Below are 20,303 nucleotides of genomic sequence, written 5' to 3'. Positions count from 1 at the left end.
GGTTTGATATTGAGATGAGAACTCTTCCTTTGATTTCTCTTTAATACAGAGAAAGCAAATTAAGAAAATTTAGCTTATCCACTTACTATTGCTGAATTATTCCCTAAAGTGCCACTTTCTATACTTTGTTGGGCTTTATAACAATTTTTTCATGAGTCAGTATGTTAAGAATTTTTTTTTTTTTTAAGCTTTTATTTTCAGCATTTGCTGCTTTGGTACAACAAAGACTTCTATAGCTTATATCGTGAGGTTTTTGGTGTTGCTGTGTTCTTTCTGATTTGTTACTAGGTTGTTGATATTTCTGTAATCACAGTCTTCTGATGCAATGTGCCAGGCTATTTTTATCTTTTACAGTATTTAGTATGATTTTTTTCCTTCTTTTCCCAAGGTGTGTACATCTCGATTCTGGTTCAATTATCGTCATGTGGCAAATACTCTCTCAGTATACAGAAGTGTCAAGAGACTGGGCATTCCAGATAGGTAAGGGGATATTGGTGAATACCATTCCTTGCAAATCTACTATTAAAGCTCACCTTATTGTCTGAAGCAGTTTAAAAATGCATTTCTCTTCCCAGTTTAACTGGCTAAAAGTAAAAAGGAGGGATGTGATTACATCAGTGTATTGAAAAGTGTGGCAATATTGTTCTAAAAGAGTAGTCACAAGTTATATACCAGTTGGAATGGGTTAATTGGATTAAAAATACGAGGAGTTATCTGGCCACTAAAATATGGCAATTAGAAAACTCGTGAAAGCATAGTGTGAAAATTTACAAATGCATCAGCAGTGACAGTACTACTCTGAGATACGGCTTTTGCTGTACTTTCAGTGTGGAGATGTTAGTAACCATAACTGAACTGAAGTGTAAGACTTCCACATCTCCAGCTGCGTTGAGAGTCTCTAAAAGCCTGAACAAAGCTGCTGCTACATATTAAAAGTAGCCTTGAAAAATCCAGTTTTCATTATGTTTTTAGAGAAACCAGAAGCTTTGTCCATACCAGCTGTGCTTCTTACCGATAACACAATAGTCAAAATAGTATCCCTTCTTTGACAGTAGGATGAGGAAGGTGAACAAACTGTTTTGAAGTGTCTTAGTTGTGTTCTGAATGGAAGTTGGCACAGTTCTATCAACTGTTTTGGAATGCAATTTACTCGTACCAGAATTGTGCACCAGCATAATAGGCTATATCCATAGGCTTCTGTGGAAATCCTAGTAGTTCTGGTTTTTCATGTTTGTTTAGGGAACTGGTACTTTCTTCAGTATGTCTGCCTAAAGAAGTATGAACAGCTTAATCATTGCAAAATGTGTGCTTTACTGGATTGAATTTGTATGGCATTTTTTTGTCAACATCCAAAATGTGGTACCTGGAGTTCTGAGCTAGTGTTTATGCAACTGTGGCTGTGATGCAGTATCATCCTGTTTCCTGTGTTTATTTTTTAAAAAGAAAAAGTGAGTTCTTGGATTTTGAAAGAGGGGATGTTGAAATCTAGCTTTTGGAAGTGTTCAGGGGCTGTAAATCCAAGGCAACATTGTGCTGAAGCACTGTGGGCTGAAAGACACAGAAATACGTCTTTTTTTGCACATTGTATTTGGAAGCATCTGCCTTCTTTCCTGTATAGCCTTGGAAGTGTAGGTACCCTAAGTATACTACCTTAGGAATTCTTTCACTAGTTTTGCCCTTACGTGAGAACTTTTGTGTTCTCTGCATCCATCCATCATGACCATTAATGTCAAAATAAATGTCAGTTTTAGAAATACTGCAAAACCTACAGCATAGCTGAAGACTTCTGTTGTTCAGTAGCCTGCTCTGTTTCTTAGCCATACCCAAGGGTCTTGAAATTGATCTCAAAACCTCAGCAATGCTTTAGAGTAAGGTCAAGAAATAACACATTGGAGAAGACCTAAAGAGAGAGCATGCCTATTTTTTCCCCCATTTACAGCAATTTTGACATGGGTTTGTGTGGATTTCTCTCTTAGACAAACTTCTTCCTCTGTCTGTTTTTCTCTTCATTTATCATGGTTTTTGGGGTTGGGTTCTTTGGAGGGGTTTGTGCATAGCCTCATTTTGAATAGAACCATGTCAGTTTGGCAATGTAAGTAGATTTATCCTTCAACAACAGAACTCATTAGGAAAATGATTTGTGGTTTTATAACTATAAAGTGCTCTGGTTGTTTGATATATGGGCACAGTGCTACAATTTGTAAAAGAAAAGTTTTGCTAAAGTAAAACAAAGACAAAATGAATTCAGGAATTGTTTCTGATTCCTGGAATCATGATGCAATATAACTCTTGTATCATGAAAATATTACTACAGTATATAATTCAGTTACTTTGGCTTAACAGGTAAGCTACGAGTTAACACCTAGATTGTTTTGCTGTATCTATGAACCACTTGTATGCAGTGGTTCTGTTTAACTGTGGTGTATTCCATATGCATGTATATGAATGCCATGCAATTTACAAACTCTGCATGTTTGTGCTCACCTGTCTGTACTACTACAAATAAGAATCTTTTCCTGAGTGCATGTGATTACTAATTCTTCTTTTTGAATAAACACATTCCTAGCAAAAATACAGTGCTAAACTGTAGGCCTAGTGATGGCTTAGTGTGGAATATTCTCTTCTGACTAATACAAAAAATGGTTGTACACTGACTATCTCAGTAAATTCCCAAGGCGTATATTCTGCATATATTTCTCTTTTATAAAAATAGTTTTGTACTACTGTGCATGTGTGGGGAAAAAAATCTTTTTATTTCTCCTCTATAGTTGTTCTCCTCTCACTTCTATCATTACACCTTCGTATTTATGCCAGCATTTTTTTCCCATTGTAATTGTGGAATACTGTGATCATTTCTGAGGATTTATGCTTATGTTATTTTGGACAGCATTTCTCTTTTTCTTCCACCCTTCTCCCCTTCCTTTTTTTTGGTGTAGTGTGGAGCCTATTAGCACTTAATAAAGAATAACTTTATTCTGAAAGTGCTCATGCAGGCAAATAGGTGAATGATGACAGGCACAGGAATGATACTTAAATAGCACAACACAGTTTAATTTGTAGCTGTATGTCTGAGAGTCTGAATTAGCAGTATTCTTTGCAGGATACAGAGCTTTCCTTTTGTAAGCATTGTTTTGGAGAGCACAGTTCGTGAGAAGCTATATCTGAGACAGGGTTATCCAAGGAAAGAACCAACTTCACCTTGTTCCAGACATCTCTGGCACATTCTTCAGTGCTAACAGTCTCCAGTGACCTCTTGTAGTTTTGTATTTTAACCAAAACCTGGCCCTGCTATGGGTAATAGAGGTCTTTGGCTGCATGCAAGTTGGAACAGTTTTATAATATGCTGATTGTTCAGGGTTTTTTTCAGTTGGTAATATGAAATATTGAGTTGTTGGGTTTTTATATTTTTGGGTTTCTTTTCTTCTTCTTTGTACTATGAAGAAGACAAAATGTCTGGTGTGAGCCCATTTGTGTTCTTCAGCAAAATTCCAGTAACACAGATAGTCACACAGTAGTGCATCAGATGCAGTATAATGGTTTGAAAAATGTTCATGAGATCCTCAAATTTAATTAAAAAGTGTCATAATATTTTAAAATTATCTGAGAAGGTGCAAACAGGCTGGGATTCCTTCTGTGGAGCTGCATTAAATGATTTAGTGCCCCATAAAAATCACGTTTTTATGACTAGTACTGCCAGTCTAAGTTTGGGCAGGTCTGTATCATAAAGCTGCTAATATCAATTACTGTTGTGTTCATCTTTGGCCTAACTTAGTCCTATAGCTATGTAAGAGGTAGCTGCATTTCTGTGTGTGGTATCTTCGTAATAGTGAGGGGGTACATAAGGAAATAGGGTGTAAGTAAGCAAAGTTTCACTTATAATCCCAGGAATCTTTTTAGTGTTACAAGCTATTGTTGTAATTGTGGGACAGTTGTAATTTCTGTTTGACTGTTATATGAAAGTAGAATGGCTGAAATATTTTTGTCTTGTTTTCCATAGCCACATTGTCCTGATGCTGGCAGATGACATGGCATGTAATCCCAGAAATCCCAAACCAGCTACTGTGTTTAGTCATAAAAACATGGAGCTAAATGTCTATGGAGATGATGTGGAAGTGGATTACAGAAGCTATGAGGTGACTGCACTTAAATTGCTGGGTCTTTGGTTTTAGTGTTGGTTTAAAGATTTATACAACACCTGTGAAGGCTAAGAAAGTCTTTCTAGTCACATTTCTGGTTTTGGGCTAGGCTTTTATCATCAACTGATAGGTTTAAAAGCCACACCCCTCCCCTCCTTGATACTTCTTTTATTTTATTTGAAGTTTACTACAGAATCATAATTTCCACCATTAAATGAATATATGGAACCCGTTGTATGTGTTAGGAATCAAAATATATTACTTACATTTCTCTTCTTTGGCAATGGTTGTTCAGTGTCTCATCTTGCAAACTCCACCAGTGTGAAATTTCTGGTATGCAAGTGAAAGCCGTAGTTTATATATTACTGTAATATAATTACTGTAAAGAAATCTGCATTCTACCACCTTTTCATTTTTGTGTAATATTCCTTCAGACAGTGTCTTCACAGTTGATAAATTGGACGTCAGTTGCATGGTTTAATAGTTTAATCATTACTAACGGTTTATAGGGGGAGATTTAAATATATAGTAGATGTTTTATTTCTCTGAAGCTTTGTATAAAGAAGTGAAGATACAACACTGAAATAGAGATATGTTCTTTTCATAATGTTTTCTCCTGAGTATGGATTTTTTGCTAGCATTTGAGCTGTGTACGTCTGCATGAAGAGGAAATGGTGTTTTACAGAATGTTTTACAATCACCATCCAGATGGATCTTGCCTGATCTCTCAGGCTTATGTAGCTGAAATTGATCCTATTTTTCCTTTTCTGTGTTGCAGAGGGAGTTTAAATTTATTTTTCCATGGTAACACACACTAATGTTGGAGCATGTTTTGAGTACATGAAAAGCTTTGACAAAATAAAGCTATACACTGACAGGTTTTCAGACAAATGAAAGTGTATTTAGAAATTATAATGGCATTAGCCTTATTTGGTGTAATAAAGTAACAGGCTGATATTAGTGGAATAAAGTAAAAGGTACCATATGATTATGAAACTGCAGTAAAACCTTAAACAGAAAATGTTTGTTTATGCAGTTTATACCGTGAAGTATTACTTTTGGGTGTATACACTGCCTTTTTTAGTGTTCCATTACTTAATGTAACCCGGGCTATAGTTGCTAATTGATATTTTTACATTTAGAAAATTACTTTGTGCTTCTATTCATAGGTTACTGTTGAAAATTTTCTGCGTGTATTAACAGGAAGAATCCCACCAAGCACACCGCGATCTAAACGTCTTCTTTCTGATGACAGAAGCAATATTCTAATATATATGACAGGTAATTACAGGTTTCTGTATACAATTTATTGATATTGTTCACTTGGATGGGCCTGCTTAAAGCATGAAATCCCATTGGGAGTCCAAACAAACAAAAGGATTGACAAAAGGATTTTTTTTTTCCTTTTTTTTTTTAGCATGTAATAGTAAGAAAAATCCTATATGGCAGTAAGTATAGTTTCTATCTTAAATGATGTATGTATTCTGTTCTCACTGTACTAATAACTTTCTTTTGCTGGAGTCTGTTTGGAGAAGGAAAATTGTGTTTGCCTTTTTAATTTTTTTTTAGAGGAATGGTCAACCAGACTGAGTATCTTCCTCTAAGCTGCCATCTTGCATAACTTCTGATTTTGTTTCTGCCAGGCCATGGTGGAAATGGTTTCCTAAAATTTCAGGATTCTGAAGAAATCACAAATGTAGAACTGGCTGATGCCTTTGAACAAATGTGGCAGAAAAGAAGGTGAGGAAAAAAAGCATTATTTAGAGGCTAAATGTTGTGTTTCCTGAACATGCCTGAAGACTTGCCAGTAGGCTTTGCTTACCTTTGTCAGTGATACTGTCTGTGTCCATAAAATTGCATGAAAGTTTGCATTCAGAAAGAAGAGTTTTAAATTTTATTTGCAGTTTCCTGCAGTTACAGCTGCTCAAATGTACTGTGCTTTGACTAAACTTGTATCTTAAATGAATCAGTATAAACTGTTCTGTTCCTTGGGTTCCTAGCGGCTCTCCTGGTAACTAAAAAGCAAAGTATGTGAGTGTTGCTTAAGGAAAGATGGATAAAGAGGCTGTTTTATTTTTTTCAGGTACAATGAATTGTTGTTTATTATTGATACTTGCCAAGGAGCATCCATGTATGAACGATTTTATTCACCTAATATAATGGCCTTGGCTAGCAGCCAAGTAGGAGAAGATTCTTTGTCAGTAAGTAGATTTTTGTGATCCTGAAAACAGCTTTCAAAATGCCTGAGTAAAAAGCACAGATCCTATTGTTTTTAAACTAAAAATTTCGCTTCTAATTGCTGAATGTGTAAGGTATTTAGTTACAAAGTTAGGTTTTGACAAAACTTGTAATTGCACTTTTTCTGCTTGTTTTTATGTGCCATCACAAAGAACCAGACTAATAATGGATTTCTGTGCTTGCTGGCCAATTTATGCATAGCCTAGGATAAGAAGAAATTTTATGGGAAGATTGCTGAGAGATATGTGTGGGGAATATTCAATCTAGGACTTCTTAACACTTGATGGACCTGTTAGAGAGGGTTCAGAGAAGGGCAACAAAAAGATCAGAGGCATGGAGCACTTCACCTTTGAGTAATGGCTGAGTGAAATGGGGCTGTTCAGCCTGGAGAAGACTCTGGGGAGACCTTATTGCAGCCTTTCAGTACTTAAGAGGGGCCAATAAGATGCTGGAGAGATTTTTTTAGCAGGGCCTGTTGTAATGGGACAAGGGGTGATGGTTTTAAACTAGAAGAGGGGAGATTCAGGCTAGATGTGAGGAAAAGAATTTTTACAATGAGAGTGGTAAAACACTGGCACAGGCTGCCCAGGGAGGTGGTGGATATGCAATTCCTGGAGATATTCAAGGCCAGGCTGGATGTGGTTCTGCACAGCCAGATATAGATAAAGCAGTCCCTGCTCATTGCTGGAATGTTGGACTGGATGACCTTTGAAGGTCCCTTCCAACCCAAACTATTCTATAGACAAAAACACCCCAGACTACTACCTTTCACCTGCTGTAGTTGTATCCCAGCTGAATTACAGAGAGAGTGATAGGAGACAGATCCTAGTAAGACCAAAATCAACAGGTCAGGGTTTGAACCTATGCAGACCTGAATCTGTGCAGAGCCAAGCTCTGAACCTGTGCAGATCTGTAAGATAAGCTGTCTCTCCCAGTCCTGTTTTCCAAGTTCTGAGAAGCTCAGGGCAGCCCACAAACTTGTACTGAACCATCAAGAAGAAGGTGTTCCTTCCTTTTTTGCAAACGTGGAGATTACCAGGATACAGTGTAGAAAAATGAAGATAAACTGTATTATTCAGCTTGTCAACAATATGTTTCTTTATGGATGGTCATTTTCTTTGTGTAATTTGCTTAAAAACAAAAAATTGTTATGCTTCACTTTTGTAACATGCTGTTACATTCTATTTGCTCTCTAAATATTGAGTTCTTTCGTGCAAATGCCCAGTAATTGCTGTGTGTTGTTTTTAAGCATCAACCTGATCTTGCGATTGGCGTTCATCTCATGGACAGATACACATTCTATGTGCTAGAGTTCTTGGAAGAAATTCATCCAGCCAGTCAGACAAATATGAATGACCTAGTAAGTACAATATTGAACATTCGTGAATATGCTAATGATTGTAACAGTTTCAAAACTGTTGTCTGTAGGGTTCTCCAAATGCTTTTTGTTCTCCTGCTGTTTCTCTTGGAAGCAGCTTTGGGGAGAGGGTCTTTTTGCCATTATTAAATGTAGTGATGGTTTAACAGTTGATTGTCCTCAGTGTGAAAGTGGCTTACTGGCTAGGGAAAGAGATTAACCAAAATTAGCCAGATTTTTTTTTACTATTCATTGGAAAATTAATATATTATTCATTAAATATTCATTTCGATAGGATGAAACATTTGCACATGAAAAATGATAGTAGGAAGCTTCTAAAATCAGCTTAATGGGTAGTAGACACTTTACAGATATGGAAAAGCAGACACTGATTGTTTTGCAAAGAAATTAAACATTTAAAATTCTAACGGGGCACTCACAAATGCCTGCAGAGACTAATTACTCTGTATATCCGCTTAGATTCCAGAGCAAGATACGTCAAAATACATCAGTGTTTGGAGTTAATTATATCTTAGGTAAATATTAATTATAGCTTTTTGGGTATGAGGGAGGAGAAAAAAAGCCCTGTCAAGCAGATAACGTATGGCAAAATTTATGAAAATGCCTCTGTAAGTTAGATGTGAGATGATATAAAATGTAAGTGTATTTTGTTTACTCTATTAACCCTTTATACCTTCACTGAAGTAGTACATTGTGCTTTGGTGCCTTGTAGCTGTAAATCCTGACATGCCGTGTCAGTGATCCAAGACCTGCTACTTACAGGACACATTGCCTTTAATTCATTTCTGTAAAAGGAGCAGCTGTTTTGAAAGTTTTATGCCACCCTCTGTCTACAGAGGATGGTGTTAGCCTGGCTGCTAGATGTGTAGTAGAATTCACTGTAAACAGCCCACACTTGACAGATTTTATGTTGTTACAGAATTGATTCAGTGACTAAGATTCAAGGTTCTTTTACTACCATGGGATTGAAATTTTGTCCTGTAATTTAATACCTTCTGACCATGGGATACAGATGATTTTAAAATAAATCTTATTAAACAAGAATATGCAAGTCCTTTATTGATTGTATCTTTTTCTAGCCAGTTTATTCAAACAGCACTTTAGAACTATTCTGTGAACCAGAAAATTAATTGCTGTTTAAAAAAAGTCATAACAAATGAACACTCTGTAAGAGACCATCTGGTAAGTGGTGTAACTACTCTAGTCAGTTAAATACTAATCCAGTTGTTGTGGAAAGTGTAGAAAACTCGATAGCTGGCCAAGTAGTTTACCCTTTCAGCTCTTTGGAGAAGATGCTTAGACATTCTCACTTGTGTTTTTTGCTTATTGCCAAATTCTCAGGAAGAGCTGTGGGAAGTTAACCCATACATCATCAAAGTCATCATCTGCTGATGTGTTTATTGTTTGTCTGGGAAGGGAAGAAAATGGACTGAAATATATAATGATTTTTATGATCATGTCATGAGTCATAATATGTATTTCAGTAAATGTGACCACTTTATTTCAAGTTGGTGCTTTTCAGGGCTTTATCTAAGAGTTCTGAAAATGGCATATGATTATTCCATGATAAGGATATAAGCCTATTTATTTGCCAACAGTTATAGGGTGTACTTTAGAACTAGAATGCTTTGCTACAGTTGTGCTGGTTTAAGAACAAAGACCTACTTTTTATCCCAGTCTCATTTTTTTTAATTAATGCTTTTCAAACTCAGAACAACATTTTAAGTAGCTCATTAACCAGCTTTAAAATCATTACCTGATGTTTAGTTGTTTGATCTTCTGATATGTCAAATGCCTGCTCTTTTGGAAGAATTGTGTATTTGCTACACTGCTTCTATTCCATCATCTCTGTACTTTTCTCCAGCCACTCTTAAAGTAGCTTCTTCACATCCACCTAAGGTTCGCATATTGCATTCCTGCAAAGGATGAGACATCTTTTTTCATGATCCACTCCACCTACTCCCCACCTGCTCTGTCTGTGTTGCTAAGGGATAACATAAAGCTGTGCAGTTGACTGACTTTCCGTTTGATCACAATTCAAAAAAATAAAGACTAAATTAAAATGTCACACATTTGAAGTTTTAAAATAAGTTTCAAATAAATTTCTAAATGAGATATCGTTTGTCATAAAATAGCTAAAAATGTTGTTAAGAAAAGTCAAGATAACAAAGTTCCCATTTTGGGGAATTGTTTAGCTTTATTTGACTAGTATCTTATTTTAAAAAATTTGTGAAGATGGACACATGAACAAATGTGTTTCATTTAGCCAGTGTTTGCTTTTTCTTTTGTCAGAAGACCTTAGTTATTAGTTTTACTCTGCTCTGGTCTAATTGCTTTGCAGTCCTTCTTTTTTCACACCAGTACTGGATAGATAGATGTTTTCATACTGAAATTGTCTTCTCAGTGCCATTGCCTATTTTTGCTTGATTCATCTCAACATCTAATAGTAGCAAATTGTTTTGGGACAGGTTAGAAATAGTTGTGTGGATTATCAGTTTCCCAGTTTCAGTGCTGATGCAGTTGTTTTGGGAGATTTACACTCTCTAGAGCTTGGTGTAATGATATAACTGCAGCATAGATTTATGCATCAAGTAATGGGATTAAAACAAGTACTTAGCTTTTATAGCTTACTTCAGAGACTGAGTTTTTATGTTTGTGCCCTTAGTTGCAGCAGAGCTGAAGAAAATTGATGGCTTTTTCTTGAAACTGAAACTTAAGAGGGTTTGTGTGCATTGACAGGTAGCTTTGTATGGGAATGTGATGAGTCGAGTTCATTTTTACTTCACAGGGAGGATAATAAAAAGATTTTCTCTGCCCCTATCTTTCCTTTAGCAGCTGTTTGATACTCTGCCAATAGGAGAGTTGGGAATCATTAAAAACCAGCTTGGTGGATATGTGTGCTTGTGTGCTTCTCTTAAGGTAAAGGTTGAAAGTGAGCTGAAGTCTCTCTGGGCATTAGGCAGGAGCCTAATGCTGTGTATTTAGAAGCTTAGACAAAAAAGACAAGGTGTGGAAGAGAAACTGTAATGGAGCAGAAGAGGGGAATGGGAAGATAGAATCTGTGCTCTATGAAGAAAAGCCAGGTATATTGTTTCCTCTCTGGGAAACTTTTTAAATGTAGGGCACTGTTGTCCTAAGAGGAGGAGCCACATAAGTGCATGTGTTTTGTGTCAGGCTGAGCACAGAATTTCTGCTAGGAGGTATGGGCTGAAACTCGCAGGCTTTGTCAGACACAATCGGGGGTAACCAAGGTTGCATCTGCAGTGAGTTAACTAGAATGTGTGATTTTGTCCTAAGAATGCAATGTTCTAAGAGCTGATCTATGGTTAGGTATATGAACTCTAGATCCAGTGACTGATGGACCTGGTTTGAAAATCACTCAGAGAATTTAATATTAAGGAAGATGAGCACTCATGTGGAGAGTGTCCTTTACAGTCCTGTGCATGAATCTGTTATGTTGGATGTTCTGTGTTGCTGGAATGCATGAGGGCTCTCATAACTTACACTGTTACCAGGTGGTCTGTGGGCTGTTGTTGAATGGACAGCAACATTTGCTCATGAAACTGTCCAGAGCACTGTAGAGCTAGTGCCTCTATCTAACAGGGCTGCATCTAGCTCCTGTGTCTAGTAGAGTTGTGAATTTCATTGTGAAGTGCCTTCTAATGACTGAGACATGAACTCAACTTTCCAAGCTCATCAGGGAGGTCAGAGAGTGAGGCATTGGACTGCATTTCATGGCACTGTAAGCTAGGTAGCATTAGTAATAAAAATATGAGGCAGGTATTATGTATTATATTACGTTATGTGCATTACAAGATCCCTTGAAATAGGAATCTTCCCAGATGGAAAATATTAGAGACTTTCATGACAAGTGTGGTATTGTGTCCAAAATGCCTTGGTGTTGCCTTGAATATGTGCTGGGTACATAACAGTCTTATTATTTAATAGACATGCTGTCTTCTTGGATACCAAAATGCCACAACAAATCTGTCACTGTTACGCCTTCTTATTTTCTTCAAATGTACCTTTATACAGAATTGAGCCCATTAAAAACAGTTTATTTGTGCTGTTTCTGTCTTCTGTGTGTTCTAATATGTGTTAGATAAAGGGGATCTGATACATAGACAAAACGGATGGGTAAAATAAATAATAAAGTATATAGGTAAATTGTACATTTTACAGGACGACTCTGTGAACTTCATGTACATAAACCACCTTTGATATTTGAAGATCCTAATTCTGCATTAATTTCAGCCTGTAAACTAGAAATAAAACTGAGACTTTTTGATCAAAATGTAAATTCTTACTTTTTTACAAAGCCTGTACTGTTACTTACTTGTCAAAGCTTATTTACTCTTGCATGCCTCTCTGGTAAATATGGAGAATTTATACCCGCTTGTGCTTTTCGGAAGGTTATAGCAGCATTGCTGCATTTGTATTGAAAGTAATTTATGCGTTTAATCAATTAGATGTAATCGATAGTTGACTTTCTCAGAAGCATTTCTTAACTCAAACAGCATAATTGTGAGGATAAAGGTTTTCTGAAATGCACAATCAAGATGTTTATGCCTTTGAATATTTTGTTCAATCATTTTTTTTAGCTGTGGGGCTTGTACTGAAATGAATGCAAGTTTTGTGTAGCATTTATATTTTGTTTTTTTTAGCGTTTTAATTTTGGAAAGTATATGTGAAGACTAGTGATGAACAAAGGACAGGATATGATTGTCCATCTTGGTTTCCAGTTTCAGGTCTGTCCAAAAAGCTTGTGCGTTTCCACACCTGGGCACCGAACTGATCTCTTTCGGCGAGACCCTCAAAATGTTCTGATAACGGACTTCTTTGGCAGTGTGAGAAAGGTGGAAATTACGAGAGAAACTATTTCTTTGGACTGTGACATAGCCGGATTTGAAAGCAAGTAAGTAGTCACTCTTTAGACTTGATTTGTATAGCTCTGTGCCACAGAAACAAAATAGTGGTATAGCTGTCAAGGAGAGAACTCTGATTTCCTGACATTTCTTGCAAAGAATTGGGGAATTAGTATGGACCTGCTACTATGATGACGTTGGGGTTTGTCAGCTAGAACTTTGTTTTAAAATGCTCATCCCTTTATTTAGACTTGTAAATAAATACTGCTGAAGACCAAGGTGCAGGTGTCAAAAACAACAAAAATTAGTCCATCTCTTTTCCTTATAATTCCTTCTTTAATGTGCAAAAATGTTTTGTTACTGTAAATTTGTAATAGATAAGCTCTGAGTATAAGCAATCAGTTGTTTCATAACAACTAGCTCTTTAATAAATGCTTTGTTTCTGTTTTGTGCATCCTCTGGCTTTTGCTATTAACTGTTCTGACAATTTCTGTTGCTGAGATGCAGTGATACCTTTGAATAAAACTGCTGGTGCAAGTTCATTAATAGTTGTAACAGGGCTTCCATTACTTTGGATGGAGAAAGAGTTATAAACTACTTTGTATTTTTGGTATTCTGTTGCCACCTATTGGGAACATGTAAAGGAAGATGTGCTTGTTCTGTAGAGTTTATTTAGCACTGCACTTCCATTTCTGTTGCATCTTTTATGTTTCATGAGACAGTCTTCTAAGAGGAGCCAAAAAAAAAAAAAAGGTTTGAAATAGTCTGATGTACCAGGGCTGAAATATTTTTCAACCCATAAATTTATGCAGATCATTGCCTACCTTGTTGTTTACTGTTGCTGAAATCAAAGAACAAGTCAGTGGGTAGCAGTTTGCACATGGTTTACTATAATATTTCATAACATTATGAAAGATTTAATATTATTATTGCTATTCCACACAATTATATTATTGTATTTATCTCATATTTTATTTTCATACTGTATTTTTATCCATATAGTGTGTGTTAGGACTAACAGTATATGTATCTTAAGCTGATTTTGTGACTCCTTATTTTAGAACAGTATTTAGTGACACTGTTTTTTTCTTTTTTGGGTTTATTTTTTTAAAGGGAAAAGAAAAAAAACTTTTGGCAAATAACAAACATTTTGCCAGTCAAGAACAGTATTTAGTGACACCAAGTTTGTTTGTTTGTTTTTTGTTGTTCTTTTTTGTTGTTTTTTGTTTGTTGTTTTTTGTTCTGTTTTTGTTTTTAAATGGAGAAGGAAAAAAATCTTCTTCAAATAACAAACGTTTTACCAGTCAAGAGCCATAATGGAAACTTGTTTTTGTGGGTTTCTAATTTGTGGGTGATTAGAAGGAGAAATAGCTTTTGGTTAACTTTACTGTTCTGAAGCTGGAAGCGACTGGTTGGGATTTTCAGTTTTTATTTTTGAGTTAGTTTGGTGCCAATATATGACGGGTTTCTTAGGTGTCTGACACACCGCTGAATTGGACACATGGAAGCAGTGTTGAGAAACTGGCACTCATACATGGAGCGGAATATTATCCTTGTGAAATACTCTGATATTTAATGAGAACTGTATTACATTATCACAGCAATCCCAGTCAACTTAAATCTGTGAAATTGGAAGGGATGGGAACATTCTGGCTTTTAATAGTTAAATAGTTCTGCTTTAGCTTGAGACAGTCTTTGAGAACCTGTACACCTAGGAATGGAAACACACAGCAGCCACTTATGGAATACTGCCTCATGTCTGTAATGTATGTGACTGGTTTAAGTGGACTTGTATAAAACAGTAAGTTACTCATTGCACTATATTGAGATGCAGTTTTCAAAAAAAGTACTTCAGTTCTCAGTTTCTTGTTCCCACTTTGAAAGAGTTTATGGAGAATGTGTTTTTAATAGAGAAGAAAGTATGGACTTCATAGAAAAGTGCTGGAAAATTGTAGCAAAGCTTCCTAGATAGTGATGTGGAGTGCTTAATAAATTCCTTAAACAGAATTCAGAGATTAGTATCTCTTGGTATGACAGATCTGTTTCTCTGCAACAGATTTAAAAATTATAGCTTAAAAGTGAATTTATTAAAAATGTTAATGCTTTTAAAAATGCAGTTTTGGAGAGTCTGCTCTGCAAAAAGCAATTATTCTGGTTTTATGTAAGGAATATTGTAAATATTACACATATCTGTTAGGGTGTTAAGAAGTCAGAACAGTTCACAAATTATGGGACCTTTGAACGGATACTTCCCAGATTGTTCCACGTTCATGTAAAGATAACCCAAGAATGAAAGAATGTGAATTCAGTCTTAGTAAAACTGTTCTATGCCTTTTGGGAAAGTAAAATAATTTGGGAAAGATGGGACTAGCACAGCCTGGTTTATTATTTTTGCTGTCACTAGGAGAGAACTAATCCAAGCATTTTAAAAATCAAACAGTCCTTCCAAATTAGTCATGAATAATCTTGTTCATGCCTAGTACTGTTTTAAGAGTCTTTGGGAAGAGGGGAAAAAAAGTCATGCAGAATTGAACTTGTGCCTCTTCAGGGGTTTGCAAGAAGCATTTACCAGGAAGTGTCTGATAGATCACAAATGCATCCCACTAATAAAAATTTTGATGTTTTACAGTGGTTATCTAGTGTGCAGATCTCTTTTTATTCTGACAAAATCTATGTAGAATCTGAAGTCTTCCCCTTTATTCTGTATTGCATTTGAGTCACATTTTTTCCTAAAAGATAATTTGTAGAGGTCTTGCTGGTTTAATATTTGATATAGTTTCTTGGCCTCATTCCTTTCTGACTCATTTCCTCTTTGTTTTATTCTTCCCTCAATGTTAGCTTGATACCTTTTTCTCTTTTCCTTTTGTACACTGGTGGCAGTAGAATGCTACATAATAGTTACGTTACAGAACATAACCATAAGATGAAACAGACCTCAAGTCTGATGCACTCTTAAGTAGTCCCTGTTAGATCTGATTTGTTTCTTTGAAAGTTGCTGGAGTCATATGTGCAGATAAGGTCTTTAAAAAACAACCAAACAAAAGAGATAACCCTCTGATAACACAGGTAATGGGTAGAGAAGATGCTGTTATGTGAGACATGAACATGTTAGTGCTGGCAGACTGATCCAGTTTTCATCTGAAATACTGCTGTGGCTTTGCCAAATCTTTTCAGTCGAAGTTTGTTCTTTTGTTACACACTCGCTTAGCAATTACTTTGTAATAGGGATCCACTCCCAAGCTCAGTGTGAGCAATAGCTGTGCAGCCAGACCAGAACTGACAGTTTCATGTTGAGCACAAGCCGTAACATTGCTCGAGTGAGGCCTTTGACGTGTTCTGTGGAGAACAACTGGTAATTAACCAAAAGAAGAGGCTTTCTTTCTGTCCACGTAGTAGCAGGTGAATATTTGTGAGGAGAAGCTTTATACAATAAAAAGAATTCTCTGCTGTTTCCTTTCTTCGTAGCAGTTTCAATCTAAGCTGTGTTCACTTCAAAGGACTTGTTCTGCAGCTGCCACAGGCCTGACTGTGTTTGTAGCTGCCAGTTTTAGAAGAAAACCTGTAAATCTGGGGGTTCCTGATTATATTTTTCTACATCCCCATGCAAGAGTATAAAGTAACCAGCCATTAAGGAGTAGAAGAAATCCTGCATCTTTGGAGAAGGAGCATTGCAGAGTTTAGTATATCTAATAAATTAGGAGCATATCTCTTAAACTTGGACTGTAACTCTTCAGCCAGTTGGAAGAAACACTTTCTCCTTTTCAGCTCCTCTCATGAGGAAAAGATATGTATCAGCGAAAAGCGTTGGTAAAAATTGGGATGTGTATTTCTCCTGAGGGTAGTAAGAAGTGAATTAAAGACAGCAGCATATAAAACCATCATAGTTTCATTGCTTTTGAGAATTGGGCCTCATATTTAATACTTCTGTTAAGAAGAATTGTGGTATTACTGGCAGTGACTGTTTTCCTGAAAATAAATAAATTAGCCACTTGTGTTAGGAAGGATGCTTTTGTAACAGAGTAATTGCTTCATTTGCAGTATGTTAATGGCTGTTGTTCTCTCAATCTGTTTTTATTTGCTAGTGTCTCTTTTCCCATCTCTTTCCTGTACTTACTTCTTTTCCACTAGTTATTTTTGGTTTGATGTGCTTAATAAGTAAAGCTGCTGTTGTTTGTTCTGTGGGGATCCAGTTTGTGAAACAACAGGCTGGGGTCTTTTTTTTTTTTGGCTAGTATATGCTGTTCAGATCAGCCTTTTTTATCTTAAAATAAAAAAGGCAGTGTTTAGCCCAAGATCACCGTTCACTTTTTACCAGATGCCTCAGACTTCTAACTCTTTGAAGTTCTAGAAATAATTTTAGTGCTAAACCTGAAAGCTCTTGTTCTCCGAGAAATTCCCAGTTCTCATTTGCATCCTGATCTGCAGTTATGTCAGTGCTAAATTCACATCAGCCCTTCCCATCTTCCTGTATTTCCCGCCTCTCCTGTACGCGAAGGCTTTGAACGTAGTTGCAGTACTTGTCCCGGTGGCAGAAGGTCCGGGCGGTCCCGTCCGGCGGAGGAGCACCATCGTCACTGCGCTCTGGCTGCCTCCGCCTTTAAGCGGCGACCGCGCTGCATCTTGCGGCTGCCGTGGGCGGCGGCGAGCTTGCGCCGGTAGGGGGCAGCATTGGAGCGGGCGCGCTCCCGCCACTAGTCGGGTGGAGGCGAGCAGGCTGAGGGGGATCCTAGTGGTACTTAACGGGAGGGGCTGGTATGGTGGGGTTCTGTGCTTCCAACAGCCTTTGTATGACAGTTTGAAATGAGATGGGGAAGGAAAGGAGTTGAAGGTTTCTTGTTGGGTTGGTTTTGGTTTTTTTTTGTCCTTTGGTGTAAATTTGAGGGGATAGTGCGAAATTTTTATCTTAAGCTTTTACCACTGGACAGCAACCTTGTGCAGATGTGATATGTTTCAGTTCCAGAGCCACAGCAGTATTTTAGATGAAAACTAGATCAATCTGCCAGCACTAACATCAATAGAAAAAGTACTTGTAAATTAGCAAACCTCTGCTAATCTGTATTGAATTGACAGTGGGAATGAAGCTGTTGTTATGGAACTCATTATTATTATGCTGTTAATTCCGGATAGCACTGTTTTTCTGGAAATACCTACAGATGAATTTCACAATACTCTTTTTTTTCATGAACCATGCTAATCCATTACATACATGCTGTATTTTCCTCTAGTGTCTTACTATGAAAGCAGAATAAATTTCTAAGTGTGTTTTTTTTGCCCCTTGTGCATTTTAATAGCCTACAAGTAATTACAAAAGATGGGTGAACTAATACTTGCTGGTAAATATACTGCTATATTTCTTATAGTATTTTGTAAATGCAAGTGGTTTTTCCTTGCTTGCCTAAAGATGGGTCAGTATATACATATACATGTGTATATAGGCTCTTATACCTCCTAGTGTAAAATAATTATTCAAGGTAATGCAACTAAAATTAATAGGAAGGCTACAGCAGGAAAAATTATATAGAAGGGTAGTGTTTCACTAGAAAAACATCAGTATAAAATAAATAAGGATGACTGACAGGATCAAAAGGAGCTGCAGGTATAAATTGTGTTGGGAAGTCTTTAAATATACGCAAGTGTTATGATGGTAATTATAGTCCCTATTTAGCCAGGGATTTTAAAAGGCAGCTTTGAACAATTTATTATTTGTTCATTTGGAAGGGTTTTTTTGACCATCCTTTTTGCTGGATTTTGTTGTTTGTTTTTTGTTTGTTTGTTTAAAAAAATAAAATTTGCAAAACTGTATCTCCCATGTCAGGGGTTTTTTTTTGGATTTAAATGATTTTTTTTCTCCTCTTCCTCTAACTTTTAGTGGGTTTTTGTGTGACATCCTTCATTTCTTCTATGAGAAAACTGCAACTAAGAGTACCAGGTGTGCTTCTATTTTATATGGTTTCCAGTAGAACCCTACTTTGTGAAACTTATATGTAGTTAATGTTAATACGCATTGATGTCAAGAGAAACCCCTTTGTCTATAGAGGTGCTGTGAAGCACATGCAAGTCAGTGGAAATATTCAGCTTTTGAATGAAGTCCAGAAGCTACGTGTTCTTCGTGACTTGCATATGCAAATTGACTTGTGCACATCGTAGTGTTAGGTAATAGATAGGTAATGTCTAAAATTGTTGCATGGCAGATTTAAAAGGAGATCTTAAGTAAATCTAGTAGATTTTGATGTCATCTAGATAGCTGAGAATATCCAGAAATCACAGGATGCTCAGTCTATGGTTTTTACTTAATTTTCTTTTGCCCACTCCTTTTTACACCATTCCTATATAACATTCTTACTTTGTCTTATTATTTCGTCTTCACCTCTTCGCCCTGTGATCTTTACCTGCTATTATTTTTGCAGTTGAGTGGGCTGCTCTATAATTCCAGTCTCCTGAAGTGCTTGTTAGTCTTTCTAATGCTCTTTATATGGAGGTCTTGGCTTGACCTTCTTGCTTTGCTGTCCAGGTGCTAAATACAAATTAATGTCTGTTCTTAGAGGTACATATCTAGTAGTTGTATGTTGCTGCTCAAGAGTACTGCACAAACAGCTGTAGAATTTGGCATAAATCAGACCAGGAAATATTTTAATGTAATTTTGGCTTATTCTCAACGCTTTGAGATAGCCTGATAATTTCAATAAAATTCTGTTACTGTTACTTCGTGTCAGAAATGCCAGAGCTGCTGCTGTTGTTTGTTAGGATATACTTTTTGTGTGATTAAGTGGTAAAATTTTAGGAGGTAGAAAAACTGGGGGCAAAGACCTGCAAACAGGCAGCTTGAAGCAGTGATTCTGGGACTGTTATGTCTTTGGAATTTAGTGGCTAAGCATATATTAGCATTCTTTATGCCCCAGAAATGAATCTGGACCCATAACTATTAAGTCTCTGGGGCTCAAGCAACATTACTGTTTGTTTTTGTTTTTTTAAATAGTATTAAGGCATATGCAAATGCTCTTAGTCCTTCCTTGTTCTGGTATTGTGAAAAAGCTTACACTTGTTTGTTGAGTGCCTGAGGGATTACCTTCCAGATGGTCAGCGATTTCTGCTGCTGAAAATTCCTGTCTTGTCCAAAGCTGGCGGGGGGGGGGGGTGGCGAGAGAGAGGGAAGGGCACATTCTGCCTTCACAACACATTTGTACAACTGATGGCTAAAAGACCAGAAAATTATCTCTATCTGCATCTCCCAGGTCTCTAGTCATAAAGTTTATTGCTTAAATTCAAGTCCTTGAAGCCTTATTTTTGATTTTTTGTAAGCTGTAAAGTGAAATGTGAGTTGTGAGAGAAGAGTGGAACTCCAAAAAAGCACTGCATTACTGCTAAGTATCTTTTTTTTCTCTGTCCAGTTAGCTGTTTGAGTAGACTATTGTAGATTTCTGGCAACAGGAGAGCATAGAAGTCACAATTGCATCAAAGGATGGAAAGAAAAATTAAAATGACTACAAAAGGTGTTTCTGATGACAAGAAGTGCATTTGCATGACTTGCTGAACAATGTTTAATATTCCTTTACAAAATAAGTGTTTTATGTGCTTGGTCAGAAATCTGTAGAAGTTATGGGAGGGGAAATAACAGATGCTGAATGTGTCTACCAAAATGCCCAAGTTACTGCTAAGATTACTGTTTAAAATTTGCATGACAGCGGA

At 36.7% G+C, this 20,303-nt stretch overlaps 1 protein-coding gene across 1 annotated transcript in view; it reads left to right on the top strand.

Moving 5' to 3' along the window:
• The window catches only part of PIGK (phosphatidylinositol glycan anchor biosynthesis class K), a 68,333-nt gene that overhangs the window by 3,813 nt on the left and 44,217 nt on the right, over window positions 1-20,303 (top strand). The window contains exons 3-9 of the mRNA XM_005151051.3: window positions 389-480; window positions 3,998-4,133; window positions 5,306-5,417; window positions 5,780-5,876; window positions 6,220-6,337; window positions 7,624-7,734; window positions 12,495-12,667. Of these exons, the coding sequence (XP_005151108.2) occupies window positions 389-480; window positions 3,998-4,133; window positions 5,306-5,417; window positions 5,780-5,876; window positions 6,220-6,337; window positions 7,624-7,734; window positions 12,495-12,667 (839 nt within the window). The remainder of the gene's footprint in view (window positions 1-388; window positions 481-3,997; window positions 4,134-5,305; window positions 5,418-5,779; window positions 5,877-6,219; window positions 6,338-7,623; window positions 7,735-12,494; window positions 12,668-20,303) is intronic.

Source organism: Melopsittacus undulatus, chromosome 6, assembly GCF_012275295.1.
Source record: "Melopsittacus undulatus isolate bMelUnd1 chromosome 6, bMelUnd1.mat.Z, whole genome shotgun sequence".
NCBI classification, from domain to species: Eukaryota; Metazoa; Chordata; class Aves; order Psittaciformes; family Psittaculidae; genus Melopsittacus; species Melopsittacus undulatus.
The sequence above is the reverse complement of the archived record's forward strand: the minus strand, read 5'-3'. Positions and strand labels throughout refer to the sequence as shown.